This window comes from Pezoporus occidentalis, unplaced genomic scaffold (genome assembly GCF_034315485.1).
Source record: "Pezoporus occidentalis ecotype Australia unplaced genomic scaffold, CSIRO_AGI_Poc_V1 ctg98, whole genome shotgun sequence".
NCBI classification, from domain to species: Eukaryota; Metazoa; Chordata; class Aves; order Psittaciformes; family Psittacidae; genus Pezoporus; species Pezoporus occidentalis.
The window spans coordinates 213,361-232,145 of NW_026916347.1; the positions used below are offsets into that span (position 1 = coordinate 213,361).

The following is an 18,785-nucleotide window of genomic DNA, read 5'->3' on the forward strand; positions in this document are numbered from 1 at the left end:
GAGGTGGATTCTCATTGCACCCAGAGAGCTGACTAATACCTCGCCTGTTCCTCTTCAAAAAGCAGGGTCAAAGAAGCATATCTTTTATTTCAACACAATATAACAGAGAAAAGTACAGCTTTAAGAATTCACTTAACTTTGCCCCTTCATAGAGGGAAAAAAAAAGGAGCAAGGGAGGGAGAGAAGACTGCAGTACAGCAAATGATCATGCTGCATTATGTCTTCAAGATCATTCTAATAAGCTGGCAGAAATAAACGCTGGATGTTATTCTCCAAGGTAGGACTACTCAGAACATATTCATTCACAGAGCATCAAGAGCCAGAAGGAAACAATAAATGGTCCCCAGTTTCACATTTCTCTGTCCCTTTAGGTTTGCACACCAATTCTTGTCTCTTCCAACCTCCAGCTTTCCTCTTTTACTGTACTTCTGATCCAAACAGACTCTGAAGATGAAGTAGAGATCACGAACTTGGATTTCACAGGCTTCTCCATGCAATTTTCAATTTCCAGAACCAACTGAGGGCCAAAATGAACCTTGCAGAAAATGGCATGCACAGGATTAAAAACTCTTCAGGAGCATTATAAGGACATAGGACCACAAAATAAGGGCTTGAAGATGACAACTTGTGAGTAAAATGCAATGCTAGGATCTTCTCTAGGATGTCATACAGATAAATAAAGAGATACCAGCAGGGCCAGAGGAACATTGCAGGAAGTTAGAGCTCCATGAACTTGGGTGTGCTGACAAGCTGGAGCCCCAGAGATTCAATATTAGCTCTCTATTAATAGAATAGATTCCAGAGCATCATTTTCTGTAAGACCAAATATTAAGGAGGTAGCTTCATACAGGCATTGATTTATCATAGCTTCATGATCTTTCTCTAAAATGATGACCAGGGATTTTTAAATTAACTTGCAGAACTCTTTTTGGCTGCTTTATTTCCAGGTTGTATCCTTTAAGGGGGTGGCACAACTTTCCCATAAAGTACTTGGCCATGTCATGCCCCTTCCTAGCAGGATTACTTTCTGTATTCAGTGTTTCTCAATGGCCATGCTTTATGAAATTTAACAAGCAGCACAGGGAAGAGCTTCTACAACACTGAGACCCTGCTCTGCCTCCACATGTAACAGCAAACTCCAGGGGCACTGGAAATCACACTACAGTACCCCATCTTGTAGGCACATGTTCCCATAAGGGACAGAATAGAGTTGTGGAGAAAATGACTGCAGTTCCCAGTTTATAGTATCTCAACTACGGCCTCACCTGCAAGTCTCAGTGTTAGGCTGAAAGAGCAGTCCTGACTGAAGGGCTACATGTCAGAAACAGACACAGCATAATAGATACAGTAACTGCTACTGTCAGAGGAATCATAGAGTCATAGAATTGTTAGGGTTGGAAAGGACCTTAAGATCATCCAGTTCCAACCCCCCTGCCGTGGGCAGGGACACCTTACACTAAATCATATCACCCAAGGCCTCGTCCAACCTGGTCTTGAACACTGACAGGGATGGAGCATTCACAACCTCCCTGGGCAACCCATTCCAGTGCCTCACCACCCTAACAGGAAAGAATTTCCTTCTTATATCCAACCTAAACTTCCCCTGTTTAAGTTTTAACCCATTACCCCTTGGCCTGTCACTACAGTCTCTAATGAAGAGTCCCTCCCCAGCATCCCTATAGGCCCCCTTCAGACACTGGAAGGCTGCTATGAGGTCTCCACTCAGCCTTTTCTTCTCCAGGCTGAACAGCCCCAACTTTCTCAGCCTGTCTTCATACGGGAGGTGCTCCAGTCCCCTGATCATCCTCGTGGCCCTCCTCTGGACTTGTTCCAACAGTTCCATGTCCTTTTTATGTTGAGGACACCAGAACTGCACACAATACTCCAAGTGAGGTCTCACGAGAGCAGAGTAGAGGGGCAGGATCTATGATTCTGTGATTCTATGATTCTATATATATGTATATATAAAAAGGAATATATTCCTACATATCATATCATATCTATCATACGGTATCAATCCATCTATGCATCTCTATCTTATTTCTCTCCCAGATAATGAAAGGCATTTTCTTTCCTGCACCATCTCATTGATTAGAACTTGCATGCACATTGGTTCAATTAGCTGTTGAGTGCTCATGTGTGCACTTTCATGTGAATAAAGAATAATTACCAATGTCACCATAGAGTACAAAGCACCCACACTTCAATGAATTGTTGTAATGAGATGAGATCACCCCTGTCCTATGCCAAGGTGTGCAGCTCTGAACACTTCTAAAAGCAGCTTTTTATTAGAAACCACAAAAACCACCAGATAGTAACAATGTGAGTGAATGTATTTTTAAGGGAGGGAAAGAAAGTAAAGTTCGAATCTATCCACAAAAGCCACAGACTATTTTTCTAAGATATGCTATTTGCTTTGTCATTCCTCAGGACATCTCAAGTATAAAGGTAACATAACAGATAAATACTGGATTTCACCGTACTTTGTGTCCTGAAATAGGTATATGGTAAAGCAGAAATTCGTAACTGCATTAAAGGCCTAACACACAGTTTGTCTGAGCAATCAAATGAACACACTGACAGCCTTCAATGAAAGACTATTAGCCAGGCCCAGGAAAAACCTGACTTTTGGCAGAAATCTTGACATACATAACAAACAAGAATTTATAGATCATCTCTGAACAGATCATTTAACATTAGCCCCTACAGTAACAGGAGAGAAGCTCATCAAACTTAAAAGTTCATTGTGAATTTAGGTCTCTAGCCCTAAATGGCAGTGACAAGCAAAACCTAGCAACCAAACAACTAGAGATGTCAGGCTGAAAGTAATGCCCCATGTACTATCACTTCATCCCCCTGGGTTGAGACATACTTGAGAACACCTCATGCATCTGTCCAACCTGACCTCAAAACTCTGAATAGCCTATTCCAAGGTTACTTTAGCTTTACAGGCAGAGTCCAGCACAGGACCACAAAGATAATTAAGGAGCCACAGCATCTTCCATACAAGGTGAGGCTGCAAGAGCTGGACTCTTCAGCATGGAGAAGAGTTGGGGAAATCTTAACAATGTTTACCTGATGGGAGGAAATGAAAAAGAGGGAGCCAGACTCTCCTCCATAGTGACCACTGACAGAACAAGAGGCAATGGGCACAAACTGAAACACATGAAATTTCATGTGGACACAAGAAAATGCTTTGTTACTCTGAGGGTGGTCAAACAACACATTCTCTGGAATGTGTTGCTCAGAGAGACTGTGAAGTCTTCACCTACAGAGACATTCAAAACTTGACTGGACATGGTCTTGGGCAACCCACTTTATCTCACCATGTCTCAGCAAGGAGGTTGGACTAGGTGATCTAGCCTGAATGACTCTGTGATATGCTCTCAAGTTTCATTTGTTGTTTCACCAGTGCAACAAATGAAAGCCAGGAAGTTCATTAAATTCCCTAACATGTACAGGAGGGAGAACAACAACACCTTATGCAGTTTCTGTTATGCCATTTTCCTCCCACAAAAGCTCACTGCCTTGGTCTCTAGTATCTCACAATAAGCTAGGTGGAGTAACATCCCAGCTCTTCCTCATCTACAGGGCTCCAGCAAAATTCTCATCTTCCTTCTAACTGCCCACTGTCCTCCATATTTACCACATACTTTCTTATACCCACTCCTGACCTCCCCCATTTTGCAAGAAGTTTGCTGGTACTAATCTTTCTTTCTTGTCCATTTCATTGCATGAGAGCTCTGTTCAGCCAAGGCTGCATGTGTCCTTCAACAGCACTGTTCACAGCTGCTGTTACACTCAGTTATCACCTTAGCAACCTCAGGCAGATGTTGACTACCCTGGGTTTTTCCCTGCAAGAGTTTGCTCGGGTACATTAAGTTCAAAGCCACTGATTAAATAGCAAATGCTCTGGAAACATCAACTTTTAAAGCAGAAAATTTGAATTTTTTCAAGCCAACATAGGTAGCAGCTGAAATAAACTGGAGAAGAAATATGCATAATACAAAACATATTTCAACCAAGCTCTGAGAACATGGGAGGAAGAGAAAGGTCACTGACTCCAAATGTGTGGCACAGACTTCCAGCTGTCCCATGCACGCAGCACAGCATGGTGTGGTATCACAAGTCAAACAAGAGGGCTTAAGTGGCATGCTGGTCACTGTACCCTGGCTGCTGATTATACCCTGCCAGACCTGAGCTGGCTGGTACAGTGCCATCCTGAGCATTCTCATGTCCCACAGTTATCGCATAGCCTGAAAAACTTGGTTAGCCTGGAAAACTTCCCCACAGATAACAGAAGTGCCTGTAGTTGCAAACCTTCAGCCTTCTGCAGTTTGCCAGGATTGAGAAACTGTGAAAGTAAAAAAGTCCCATCTACAAGACAGCAAGAGTCAGTGCCAGCACACAGTTAGTTCTCAACAAGGCTAGATGAGTGCTTCCTCCTTTCTGAATTTATACTAAACTAATAAAAATAAAATGGCTGTCACCGTCTGATGTCTGGAGGTGTCATGTTCCCATGATGCACTAAACAAACCACAGACTAACAACTGTGCTAGAAGCAACAGCACAACCTGAGCAGGGCCAGAGTGCAGGCTCTGTAGAGGTATTTGCCATCACCATGCCCTGTGTCATACGCTTCACTAGCTCAAGATTCAACTATTAGAAAGCTGCAGCTGAAGTTTGGTCATTGTTGCATCAGGCTTAGTTTTAAAATGCATGCTGACACTGCTGTTAGAAGTACTGATGAATGCACATGGAGAGAAGTTCTTTCCAGAGGAAGACACACAGACAAATCATCTCAAATATGGTCATAAACTTTCTCTGCTAAGTACTGTAGCAATGGAGGGCTGCCTTACTCTGGAAAAGTTCAGTTTGACGTACAGAACGGACTTAACTGAGACCTTCTAAGAGCTCCTGACTTCAAAATTCATCTTCATCTAAAATACTAGCAACAAAATCCTGGGAGCAGAGCACAGGCTGTGTTTCTCTATGGGAGAGGTCTGCTGCCACAAACACTCTTACTTTAAGTTACTTATGCTGTGGTTGGCTGCAACCAGACCGTAAGGCAGATGCTAATTTATATTACCAACCAAGAAGAAAGTTTTCCCAGTTTCAGCCAGAAAGGGAACTATGTACACCTGGGGTTGTCTTCTCTCCAGGGGAAGTATCAGAACATTTGCATTTGAGGCCATTCACAAAACCTGGTATGCAGAATCACACGACAGAAGAGGTCACCTAGTCACTTTTTTCCCCACACAGAGGAAGGATCTGATACAGTCAGAAAAGTTAAATTAATCTCTGTTCAGTTTTCTTTTCCAGATTACAAAAGGTCAGCCACTGTTCTCTGTCTTCTTCGAGGCTTAAAGCAAAGGAGCCAGATTATTTTAGTCCTAGGTCATCCATTGGGAAACCAAGGTGGTTTAGGGGTGTTTGAAAGGAAGATGCAAATTTTAGTTTATGTAGGTTTTGAAAAGGTACTAGGAAATACCTGTTGTGACCTTGTTACCTGACAATACCATCTTCAGCACAATCCCTAAGTCATCTTTTTTCAGGGAAGCTGTTTTGGCCAAGACTATAACTTAAAGATTTATTTTTACTGTGATATATTTGGCATTGTCATTATTGCCATTATTATCCTGGCATAAAGCACCTTTATGCACACACCACCAGACACATTAGAAGACTGCACTGACTCATTTATACCACTAAATACAGACAAATCCTAAGCCAACCACAGGACTTCAATCCTGATAAGGCAGACAAAGAACACTACAACCCTATGCATGGCAGTGTCATAAAAACATCCTAAGCAGCATGACTCCCCAGAGCTCTCCACTTTCATTTCCACAGAAATTATAGGAATGGAGTACCGCACACACCCCCAGAGTTTAGGAAAGTTCAGACCCAACTGAAACTCAGTACACTGGGCTTCCGTAGTCTCCTGCTCACAAGTCCTCTGTTAGTGCAAAATGAGGTGATCACTTGTGGACTAGTTCAATTATTTTTAAGGCAATCAGTGCAATTCTCCAGGTAATCTCTGCCATTCTGTCATAAGTAACAAGCTGATCTGCTGCCAGTATGGTTATATCTCTGACTTTAGGCCCAGTGCTAGTAAATACATACTAGACAAGCTTATTTTGGTTTTGGTATGACAAATGTAAGCCCGAAGGAAAAGATAATTTTCCATCAACTAGGGTCAATAAAGTACAGGGCACAATATTTACAGGCATAACTTCAAAGGTACTCAGTTTTTATTTTTTATTTGCATTCAAAGCCAGGCACCTAAAATAACCTCCAAATTCAGAAGTTCTCTGTAAGTCATCAGTAACCTCTCCTGAACTAGGAACCAATGGACCAGACATAACAAAATCAGCTTGCAAAACTTCCTAGTTTACAATGGTTGTGCAACTTTCTCTAGTTTTCTGTTTCAGTAAAACATGTTACCACTGTTAAAATAAGGATAAACAATACCACGTATCTCCCTCCTCCAACCCCTGGCCAGGAAGCATAACTCCACGGCTGCTACCTTACCTTCTGAAATAGCCTTCTTGACAGCTGCAAGGTAAGCATCAGGTTCATCATCATTTGTGAGCTCTTGCCACTGAGACCAGTCCTTGAAAAAGTTCAAATAGTCATCACAGTCTGTAACACCGCAGAACAGCTTGACTACTTTGTGGGGGGGGCATAAGGCTTCCTGAAGGCTCTGCAGAATGGGAGGGAAATAAAAACTCTGCACCAGTTCAGCAGATAGCAAAAGGATGATGCTCCGACTTCCACTGAAAAGGTCCAGCTCCTGCTGTGAGATGGCTGACTTGCCTTCCAGCTGGTAGCTTAGAATCCGATGCTTTCGAATGTGCCGAGTAAAGAGGAAGAGGTTCTGGAGGTACTGACACCATTCAGTGGCGTCACTTGCATACACAATCAGCACATCATATCCTCCAGGGGCTCCTGTACAGGTACAAGATGATCACAGGGAGGAAGATTAAATTCAAAGCAAGAACTGACCCACAGCTTTGCAGCAAAAAAACCCATAGGGTTGTCCCTATAATTCATGTCAGAAGCTCCAAAGCTCTTCAAAAGAACAGCAGATATATCCAAAGTGAAGTGTTCACAGCCACAGAGCAATCCTAAGCATGGGTGAACTCCTATCTGCATTTAAACCACTAAAATGTAAGTAGTTTTTTAATTTTCAAAAACCTTCTTATGAAAAAAGTATTCCCTATGTAGTATGAAACAAACCACATGTGGAGATTTACAGATTTAAAGCATGCTGATAGGAAAAAAAACCACAAAAACTCAACCTCCAAAACAAACTAGCTTGAGAAGGGGGGTTCACCTTTGTGTGTGAAATGAAATCATTTTAGGTAACTATATGGTCCCTGCAACACAACTGGAAACTATTATGCGCTCAAGCAGAGTATACAATAGACATAGCACACCTAAAATAAGAAAGGCCTATATTTAAATGAGATCCCACAACGCTTACAGGAAAGCTATGGCTTTCATGGTGTTAGACATTTGCTCTCATTGCAGCAAAGAGCAAACTGCCTGCAAAGTATGCATGTAACTGAAGGGTACACCAGCCCCTCTGCCCGCAGCATAGTTCAGCATAGTTCAGTCATTCAGGCTTCAGATGTTTTACAAGCCTGTGTTGGAGTCCTTCCCCCAGAATGGTCATACAAATGTTACCCAATCACTTTGGCATGTCAAACTCTCTCTTCAGAGGGGAAGATCTAATAGAACAACGGTGCAGCCCAAAACAGACCCACCAAAATGAACTTATTCCATAATTCCCTAGGCGCCTACTTACACACTCCTGCATTTCTGTGCTCTGGAATGAAAGCACTTTTAAAACTGCTTCCAGCTTGCCAGGATGCTTACATACAGACTGAACAAGTATGACATGATATGGTGCTCTCTCACCAATCTTAAGAAAACTTTTAAGTCTAAATTTATTTTTCTTGTTTACCTGTGAAGAAGTGTATCCAAATTTGAGGATTATGGCTCTGGTCCCATAGTAAATTTCAGTGCGGAGCATCTCAAATCTTATTAGCAAATTGTCATCTAATGCCAGTTTCTCTCTTTAAAAGTGTCAAAATTTCCAACTCATCTCCATCCAGAAGCAAGCAAACAAAGACAGATTTTCCTAATTAAAGTAGAAGGCAATGCCTAAAATATGGCATGCCAAAAAGAGCATCTGCAGAGAGTGGATTTATCAGAATTGAAGATGACAGTTTCGTAGTCGCCTTATTAAAATTCAACCAAAATTGAACAGCCTCCAAAGGCTACACCTTCCCAACAACCTTCATTAAGAAATGAAGGCTGAAATGATGTATAGGCTACTGTACCCCTGCTCTAAACCAGACAATTACCAACTTCAGATTGTAGTTGAACAGAAGTGGCAAAGTTAGGAAGTGTGGAAATGTGCTCTGTTCTCAACCAATAGGATTATGGCCACCTACATAAATGGGAAGTCTCTAGCAGTGACAGGATGATGTCCTAGCTATGAAGAACATGGACACTGCAGTTCAGCAGTATTCACTAGAATAGCTGCCTGTTTCTGGGTGAATACAGTTCCTGAACCCCAGATGGAGGCCTGTAAGAGTCAGCATTCTCAATGGCAAGGATCCAGCAAATTCATAAAGCAAACAAACAGACCCAAAGCCTTGGGACCTTTAAGGTAAGAGAGCAGAATTGCTGTGAAAAGAAAATGGCTTCAACACCAGTGAGAACACCAATATGCCAAAACGCCCCTTCTGGCTGAACACCACTTGACAAAGTCAACAGAATCACATGAGCAGAAACAGGAAAAGTAAGCAGAATTCAGGAGGTTAGTTGTTTTATTCTAGAAAGGGAGGAGCACAAGAGACTTCTGCTTCTTTTTTACATGGAGTCACATGAAAAAGATGAAGGGTGATGGACACAAGTTAATTACTCCAGGGGAAATTCCGACTGGATACAAGAGGAAAATTTTTCACAGTGAGAACAATCAGCCATTGGAATTATCTCCCCAGGAAAGTGGTGGAGTCCCCCAACGCTGGACATTTAAGATTCAGCTGTACAGGGCGCTGGGACATCTAGTCTAGGTCATGCTTTGCTTAGAAAGGTTGGACCAGATGATCCTTGAGGTCCCTTCCAACCTGGTATTCTACGATCCTATGATTCTGTGATTCCAGTGCCACATGTTGATGCACACACAGTACCTTGGGAAAGGACAACACAGCTATTTGCTGAGAATGGAGACCATACCCTACAGCACAGCCATCTCAGCCAAACCTCATCAGACAGGGAGATGATGCAGCAGCTCCCCAAGGTATGTCCAGGGCTCCTAAAGTCCCACCTTGGCAGCCTCCAAGAGAAGTCCCACCTCTGGACACTGGGGAAAGCAGCAATTGCCTCCAGAGCATTTTAATGTTCTATTAAATGGAACACCAAATCCTACCATGCCTTTTTAAAAAGAGTACAGCTTCCACAACTAAGCCTGTTAGCAAACAGGAACTTCTCCAGTCCTCCAATGAAAGGAAGCAGCTGCGCTTGGAGGGGATGCAGGGTGGGGGAGCCACTGATTTTAAACGCGCATTGCACTGTAGGGGCACTAAGTATCCGAGAAGCTTCCCTTCTCCAATACGCAGGCAGAAGACGCAGACTTGACAGACTCTGCAAGCTCCCTGCCACCATTATCCCCAGAGACGACACCACCCAGAGCAGTGTAGCCTCTGCAACCTGCAGGAAGGAACTTTACCTAGTGTTTAGGAAATGTGTTGATTCCCTAGCTAGTATTGCTCTACTGGCACACTGTTCGCCTCAACAGAGCTGTGCCAGCTCTTCTCAGCCCTCTTACCTCGGCCTTTTACACTTTTAGGATAAACTGAGGAACAGCGCTTTTAAAAGAAGAACTGAGAAATAAAATTACTGACTCCACTTTTAGAGCCAAGGAAACTCTCTATGTTCATAAGGAAAAATACTGGAAGAGGATCTTAAAGAGCTTAAGTCAGCAACAGGACTGTTTCAAAGAATAAAAATCCAGAAATAGTTTCAACTGCAACATCCCATTTAAATGAAGGATGACACAGGACTTACTTTCCTAAATCATGCTATTATTTGTCTAACCAAATACTTTCCTTTGCAGTATAAACTACTGCACAGTCCTCGGGGTAAAGTGCAATAAATAGAGAATACAGCACATTTTGGGGGAGTTTTTCCTGCAACTTGTCACATATCAGTTACAGAAAAACCCTAAGAGCACACTTTGAAGCACAATGTATGTTCCAATTACTTTAAACATAGAAGGAGACCCCTAGGTGAACACCAAGCACTGTATTTCTTTAAACCCTGACCTTAGATGGATGCTTTGACAACAGGCTGGTTTTGGAAAAGCAAACACAAGGAAGCCTTAAATTCAAGTAAAAAAGATATGAATAGTATATGCAATTGCATGATGGAGAAAGATTTGCATCAGCCAGCAGTTTCAAAAGTTTTTTTACCCTCTCAAGTGTAACCTTGTTAGTTTTACAACAAAATTTTAACAGTATCTTCTTTCCGCTGTAACTGCATCTTCAGTGCTTAGTTGCTCACTCTATTATACAGCAATGCTAAAAGACTGATGAGATTACAAACTAGTACTGTAGAAATGCTAACTGTGGTGGAAGGCCCACAGAATAAATAGCACAGAGACAGAACATGATACAAAGCTTTCCCCAGTTTATAAACAGAATGGAAGGGAATAAAGCAATTTAGTCAAAAATCACGAAGACCCATAGCAAGAGGATAAAAATATCCTACAGTGATACACTGTATCATGCCTTCACAGCCCCTCATTGAGAAGCAAGCAAATCAGGGTCATCTTCAGACCATGTCTGGGAGAAGTGAGGCGACAATGCTTGAGCCCAGAGCAAACATGGGATAGTGGATTAATACCATATTGCAAGGTTCTGATTACCACTGCAATAGCTAAAGAATACTGCAGGAAGCTGGCATATCTGCTCTGTGTAAGACTACATGGTGCCCAATTAACACTTCCCAAATTTGAACCAGATGTCACCAACTGTTATTACCTATTATTTCACTGAACAAGCCGAAAGGTTTGACCTTTTTCAATTTACAGATCATAAATAGTTTTCCATTGTACTGTTGGTCCCACAAAGGCAATTCAGGGTCTCTAATAATAATTACACAGCTTTTCTGTGTCATCTTTCACATCCCTCTCCTAAGCAGACCATGACTTCTCATTGTTCACAGACAAGGGAAAAAACTGACAGAGAAATCCATTACTCCAACCCAGACGACCATACACAATGGCAAGCAAATTTATTTTCATCTACTAGATCAAATCTCCCCCAAATTGTGACTAAGTGAAAAATCACTACAGAGCCTCTAAAGCTAATTTCTCAGATTGCTTTCAGATTCACGTGTATGGAGGATACACAAATATGGCAGCCCAAAATATCAATCCTTGTATCCTGGGTTCAGCAGTAGCGGTCATTTTTCTCCTTCTTAGTAGCTGGTGCAGTGCAGTGTTTTGACTTTCGGCCTGGGAACAGAGCTGATAACACTGATGTTTTAGTCTGGCCAAGGACTTCCTGAGCTTCATGCTCTGCCAGGGAGGAGGGGAGGCTGGGACGAAGCAGAGACAGGACACCTGACCCAAACGGACCAAAGAAGTATTCCATATCACAGCACATCATGCCCAGGGCGTAATGGAGAGCTACCCAGAAGGGATGGGGCTGCAGGGTTGGATGAGGTATCGGTCGGTGCTTGGTCGGGCTGGGGGGGGCGAGTTATCGGTCGGTGGGTGGTGAGGTGTTGTATTTTCTTCCCTTGTTATTTCTCTTATCATTATTATGATTGCTGGTAGCAGCAGTAATTTGTGTTATACCTTAGTTACTAAACTGTTCTTACCTCAACCCGTGGGAGTTGCATTCTTTTCGGTTCTCCTCTCTGTGATAAACACATAAATGTATTGGCTTTCGCAAATCATAGGTGTGGTTATGTGGATATAACTGTATGAGTTTACAATAACAGAAACAAAACTCTCTAAAGACACAAGACTAGACAATAAGTTAAAAAGGTTCAGATCTCTTGATCAAAACAGAGTCACATAGCAAAAGAATTTGTAAAGGTAAAAGAAAGGGGGGGAGGGGCTTGATATAAGGTAAGCTAGTGCCTGGAAAAACATAGAGTTAAAGTACTTTTTTAGCTTAACTTAGGTTGCAGAAAGAGAACAATGTTTATGTTGTAAGTCTGTGGAATGTAGTGGCCCCACTAAACATGAATTGTTTCACACTAGTCTTCTAAAGTATCTTTAGTTTTAAAGAACAATGTTTGTGTGGTAAGTTTGTGGTGAGATAACAGGATTCAGTGGCTCCACTAAACATGAATCAGTTATTTCACACCATCCTTCTACTTATCAGTTAGTTTAGAGACAGAGCCTCCCAAACATCTGCTAGCTTGGGATACTCCTTGTCTGCCCATCCTGCAATAAATTTTGCAGGAAGGGCACACTGTTCTAAATCTTTACTAGTTATCAGAATAATTACAGATATAGCTGGTTGTGTGATTACTGGGGGGTCCAACTGTGCCAAAGGTGAAAAGTACACTGTGAGGAAGACTGCTTACTTCATCTTGAAGACCCCTACTCACAAGAGGAAGACTGTTTACTTCATCCTCAAGACCCCTGCCCACAATCACAGCAGAGCAGTGCGCAGACGCCAAGAGGAGGAGATTATAATAACAAATTCTTGAAGCTAGTTATAATATCCCCCGCCTATACGTGGGAATTATGAATATGTATGTAACTAATGTAATAGTGAAAGTATATAAACCTGTAACAAATATTAATCACTTGCACCTCTGGCTACGGTCATGCGCCCAGCGCTGTTGCTTTTGCTTTACTGACTTTGTCCCTCAATAAAACCTTGTTATCTTGTTTAGAGGAGCGAGTTCGTATTTCACATCTCCATCCCTCCGGGAGTAGGGGAAGGGAAAGAAGGGGGGGAGTGAGTGAACGAGCTGCCTGCCTGGTTTTAAACCACCTTGGTAGAGGAGGATTCACATCCTATTAAAGACTATTAGTTGTGATATAAATAAAACCCAACCCAAGGTGTCTTAATAATCAGATTCTTAAAGAGAGAGCACTTCCAAGAGGTGGTAGGATGTTAACAGAAGTCCTCAGCATTTTTCATATTTCTGTGCCTAAAGTTTATGTATTTAAGTGACGTACGAGGAGATAAATGCATTCTTTGCCTAACTGGAATGCATAACAAAGTAACAGTGATCACAAAATAATTATTAACATCCTAGAGACCTCTCACTTTGACTGGAACAGAAACCCTTTCCTTTAAACAAAAACAGCAGAATCAAAGTAGATAAGCTTTGCGAGCCAAACTTCAGTGATAGGAACAACAGATTTGCATTATGATATGTGGACCTAAAGTTGTTCTACTTTAAGAGTCTCTGTGAAATCACCTTCTGTTTATAAGGAGAAGAGTAGTTTTACCCACAAGTCTCCTGAGGCCGCAGTTTAACTTATTTTTACATTACAAGGAGATACGCGCCAGTGAAACACGAATGTTACTTCACACCCTGAGAATAGCACGTTTTCCCTTTTTTAGATAAAACACATACACTTCCGTGCAGGGAGGGGAACTTGCAAACCGGGCACTAACAAGGCTTGCACAATATAAGTTAAACCCTTCTCCCCTGGAGTTTCCAGCTCTACTCTAACCACTTCTACCTGAACATGTGTTAGCTAAAATATTTTCATTGATGGCAAACTAGCTCAGTTTGTTTGTGATCCTGTGCCATTGTCACAAGGGGCACCAAGTCATATCCTAAAGGGAAGTATGCAAGTGCAGGGGGATAAAGCAGTATTTAGAAAGAACTGACTTCTCTGCAAAACATCACAGAAAAACACCTGAGCTGAAAACCAGCCAAACTGAACAGGGACACACTGCTGTACAGAATACCCTCCCTTAGAGCTAGCTGAGCTGCCAACCCGAAGTACACTGAAGGCATAGCTCTGTCAGCACCTGCCCTGTGCTCAAGCCAAGTGGAGAAAGATAAGGCATAACGCCCAACAACCTGGCTGCGAACAAGGGAGCTTCTGCTGCTCTGAAGAGCCCCGGAGCTCCCCTAAACTCGGGGAAGGGACCCCGTTTCCCCTTTCCCCAGCAGCCGAGAGCAGGGGGGAGCAGAGGCGTTCAACAGCACCGCCCCGCAGTCGCGACAGGACTCCGGGCTCCGCTACGTCCCGTTACCGGCACCAACGCGCGAGAGAGCTCGCTCACGGGACGGGCTTCGCGGAGAGCGGGGCGGAGAGCGGGGGGGGCAGCGCCCGCCCAGCCCAGCCGGGCAGAGAAGCCCCGTCGCTCCCTTGGCTCCCGGGACAAGAAGCCGCAGCACCTACCTGGAGCCGCCATGGTGCGGGACTCGCGAGGAAGGCGCCGCTCCGCTTCCCTCACATCACCGCCGGAACGGCGAGTCCCCCCACAGCCGGTCACTTCCCCGACCCCGGCCGGGTGCTGCACCGGGCTCCGCCTCCCGCCCCGCCGCCCGGGAGGGCACACGGCAGCGACAGCGGCCCGCGACGCCCCCTGCAGAGCAGGGCACGGGGAGGCTCCGGGCCGGCCTCGCCAAAGCCAGTGGTGCATCCCCCCCTCCAGACAGGTACACAGCGGGAGCCTCCTGACACTGGAGGGAAATTCCAGCTGCCTCCAATCACACATTCCATGGGTGGCCGAGCAAACAGCGCTACAGCGAGGAACGTTTATGTGTTATGGTGATACAGAAACTCCTTATCGTTAGTCACAAGAAACTTAGAGCAATAGTTGTGGAAGAGAACAAGAAAGACCTGATCCATGTACACTCCTAAAGTTGGCTTTGAATTCTGTCTCCTATGAGCAAGGAGTTTTATTTTTTCCTAGGGGAAAACAAATTGTTCCACGTAGAATGAAGCATCTTGGTGTTCTGTATTTCCCTCTAGAAGATGCTGTCTTTTAACTTAGATTTACCTGACTCTGTATGACTATGCTCATGTTTGAGTACAGAGACAACAAGCAGTGAAAGGACACTGTTGAAGTTCAGAGAGTAAGATTCAATTTAATTTTGTTGCTAGAAAACAAGCAACAGATTCTGCCTAAATAATTGCTTATTCCTTTGCAAACTTGCACTGATTTGTGTTCAGAAACACATTTTTGGTAAGAACTAGTAAAGTCTTTTCTTGCTGCACTTCAGCAAAACAAAAGCAGATACCTTACCAGTTAGATTCCCAAACAATCATTCCCCAAGCAGTCACTGGACATTGTGCTTGCAGCTTATTTACTCTTACAAATGCTAACGTTTAAACAGAACTGGTTACAAACACGAATCAACTCTTTCCTACTAATCAACTCTGACTTAGAAGTTGGTCAAACTCTCCTGTGACCTCCAAATCTTTTTTTATCCCAGACCTACTTGAAGCTTACAAACTGTGTGCCACAGCCTGTCTTCCAAAAGCAGTGTTTGCTCCCACGATAATAAAGCACTAGGATAAAAAGCACTTCCTGATGATACAGCCTTTTGAGGAACCCCAGGTCTGCAGAGAATAAACCAGTACTTTCCCATCTGAATCACCCTGAAAAAGCACAATAGAATAAAGAACACCTGGGAACTGGGGAAGGGTGCAAATACAGAATCTACTTGGGATTTCTGTGAGGGACAAAAATTTACTAGTTGCAAACTAGAGTCTCTAGCCAAATTCTTTTACTATTATGGAATAATACACATGTACTAAGAACTAGTAAAGCAGGTGGATAACCGTGGATATACAGCTTTATAATGATTGTTCTACATTATTTCCCACGTAAAGCTGCTTATCTTCTAACTTTCAGAATAAAATGTTAAAACCAAACTAATCTCTCTGATGTTAGATGAGGATTTCAACATGCTCTTTGGAACAAGCTTTTAAATTCTTTTGCTCTTTAAAGCCTTAGAGGGCTAGCAGAGTCAGCTTCCTGCTTTGTGGGAACCCATGGGGCTTCTCCGTATGGATTAGTGACAGTTATGGTGCTATGTATTTTATTTAATCAATACAAAGCCTCCAGGAAACTAAAGTGAAATTAATGAGCCTTCCCAACGGAGCCTGGGTAAAATAACTGCTAGGTGGTTGTTTCAGCTTAGGCGGAGGTTCTTCACAGCAACCTCTACCGAAGAACTCCGATAACAAAGCGAGGCAAAAGCCCCTTCACGTTGGCCTAAGGGAAGAGAGAGTTACACAGTTTGTAACGAGTTAAGAACAAAATGAAGAAACAGAGTTTTTCATCAACGCTTGCCCAAAGCTGACTGTCTCCCAAGTCTGATCATTCCTCCCTTCAATTCACTGCAGCATGGGAACACCATTGTATTTGCAGCATTATTCTCAACGATCTGTCTTATCCCTGTCCAAAGAAAAGGGCAGGATTGCTCTTTCTGGAGCTATTGGTTTTTTTTGCTAGGTATTTTTGAAGAGTAACAAGGAAGGGACTCAGTAAGTGCCTGAATACCCATGCCATCTTTTCACTTCTTGGCCACAAGAGTATGACAGAGACCTCTCACGGGAATGCCCTCTTCTGAGGTGAATAGCTCTCCCTGCAGTCCTAACAAAAGAGAGATGCTAGCCAAGGGGAAGGGCTGAAAAGACCTATGAGAAGTATGTGATGGGAGGAAGTAGTATGCTACAAGCAGCAGCAGGATCTCCCACTACTCCTTTGGGGAACACAAGAACAAAATAGCTTTCTTTACATGGTTACTGCCTGCCCAGGTCACCTGGACAACTGCAGGCACAACACAGCAAATGCACCTAAACAGCCACACACCTCCAAAGAGAAGCAGTCACAGTGCACGTGGGAACAGATCTCACTGGCAAAGGCCTGGCAGGAGAGGGAAATGCTTACTAGCCAGGCAAGAAGCAAAGCAAGCCAGCAAAACAGACACACTCATTTCCCTTGTTCCTCAGAGCAGTTAATTCAGACAGCAGAACTTAAAATAAGGACAGTTTATCAGCAATAGCTGCATCTCTTCCTTTCTGATACAGGCAAAAGAGCAGATCTTGTGCTGAGCTCTACAGATAAAGCTTCCAGCTGTAGCTTACTGTGGATGGAAGCTACAAAAACTGAAAGGAGAATTGGCTCCTGGAAACAGCTTCCTTTCTGCAACCCAAGTTATCCCATATATAACAGGGGCAGGCCAGATCAGGGCTATCTGAAAACTAAATACACATCCATAATAATCCCTCATCTTAATGTTCCTTTTCTACGCTACAGGCAGCAGCACTTGCACAAAGTGTCAGTACCTTATAGTACAATCCTCCACTATATAAGCTGCTTTTCATTTCCTCAGCAGTACACACACAGCACCTTGCAGAGACACCACCAACAGGGGTGCTCTGCTGCACACAAAGCCTGCCCAAGCATTTAGCAGGCACTACCTAACTGCACACGACATACAGAACCCACACACACGGCACAGCAGCATCTAGAGGTGATCAAGAGCAGAGGGGCTGGGTATGGGAAATGAGAAAGGCATAACACGACCTACCTACTTGCACTACTGCTATTTGCTTAACCTTGGCAGCCCTAACTCAGGACTTTCTAAGTGTGACTCTCTTCTTCCTTTACATTCAGCAGGATTTATAGTACACTCAATTGAGGGGAGCAATAAAAAAAAAAATAATGCCCCATCATAAAGGCAGGAACAGAGCACCACATCCATCAGAGCAACTGTTCAATTTTACAGAAGAAAAAACTCTAGTGGAGAAATTACTAATTTAAAGCTACAGCAATATACAACAGCTGAATGAAATCTCCTTATCAGGGTCCTGAGAACTCTTAACAGGCCATGCTTGTCCTGATCAGCCTCACCTGGGGCTCCAACACCCAGCCTTTGTCCATAGGCTCAGGAGCTCCCTTTAAGCCCAGGCTTGGACATTCAGTATATGCTTATCCTGATTAATAGGTGTGCCTGTTTTAAGCCTTCTCTCCAGCCTTACTTTCTTGATACTCTTCAAACCTATGTTGTAAGAAATCTTATTCCTAATTTTCTCTCTGGCTTCATCTTACAGACAGCCCCTTTAGACCTCAACATTACTTCTACCCTCTTTCTCTGCACTTTCACTTTGATCCTGCATAATACCTCATGTGGAACATAGCTCATAGATCAGCTTTCCTGGGACTGCTGATTAATCTTGTCAACACCTAGTTCTACCTGCCGTGTTCAAGCTACATAGTACTGCACTCTATTGCTGAAGCCACTACCAGGACTGAGATGGTCCGCAGCTACTGGTTTGTTATTCTCCATGCATCATCCTTTGCTCCTTCGGCTGCCTACCATTCTCCTTTCAGTGACCATATTTAAAATGGATTACAGCCAAGAGTAGACTGATGGGGGGAAGGCGTTTAAGTGGAGTGGAGCCTTTCCTCTTCCAATGCCATATGCACATTGCAAGTTTCATGCCAGAGATGTCCCGAGTTCCTGCCGCCTCCTCCCCGCGGCGGTCCCAAAGCCTGCCTCTGCCCCACAAGCAGCCTTCCCGCTCTGGTTGATGCCTTCAGGCAGACATAATCACAGCCACTGAACGGACCTAACTCCTTTCTCACCAGGAAGACATTTATGCCTCCCCGAACCCCACTCTGCTCGCCCTTCCCACCCGCACCGCCAGCCTACCGAGCGCCCGGCCCCCCAGCCCCCCTCACAGCCCTGCCAACATGGCGGGGAAGGCGGAGCCGGAGCAGCGCTCCCGCGCCCGCCTGTACGTACGTACGTACGTATGT

The 18,785-nt window shown here is 43.7% G+C and overlaps 1 protein-coding gene across 3 annotated transcripts in view; it reads right to left on the reverse strand.

Annotated features, from left to right (window-relative positions):
* PIK3AP1 (phosphoinositide-3-kinase adaptor protein 1) overlaps positions 1 to 14,666 on the reverse strand; it is a 51,257-nt gene extending 36,591 nt beyond the window's left edge. Inside the window, exons 1-2 of one of the 3 annotated variants that reach the window (XM_062606695.1) lie at positions 14,408 to 14,666; positions 6,535 to 6,951 (exon numbers count right to left, since the gene is read on the reverse strand). In XM_062606695.1, coding sequence (XP_062462679.1) covers positions 6,535 to 6,951; positions 14,408 to 14,651 — 661 coding nt within the window. In that variant the 5' untranslated portion in view covers positions 14,652 to 14,666. The remainder of the gene's footprint in view (positions 1 to 6,534; positions 6,952 to 14,407) is intronic. The other 2 variants (XM_062606699.1, XM_062606697.1) reach the window with 2 other exon arrangements.
* Positions 14,667 to 18,785: the final 4,119 nt, after the last annotated feature.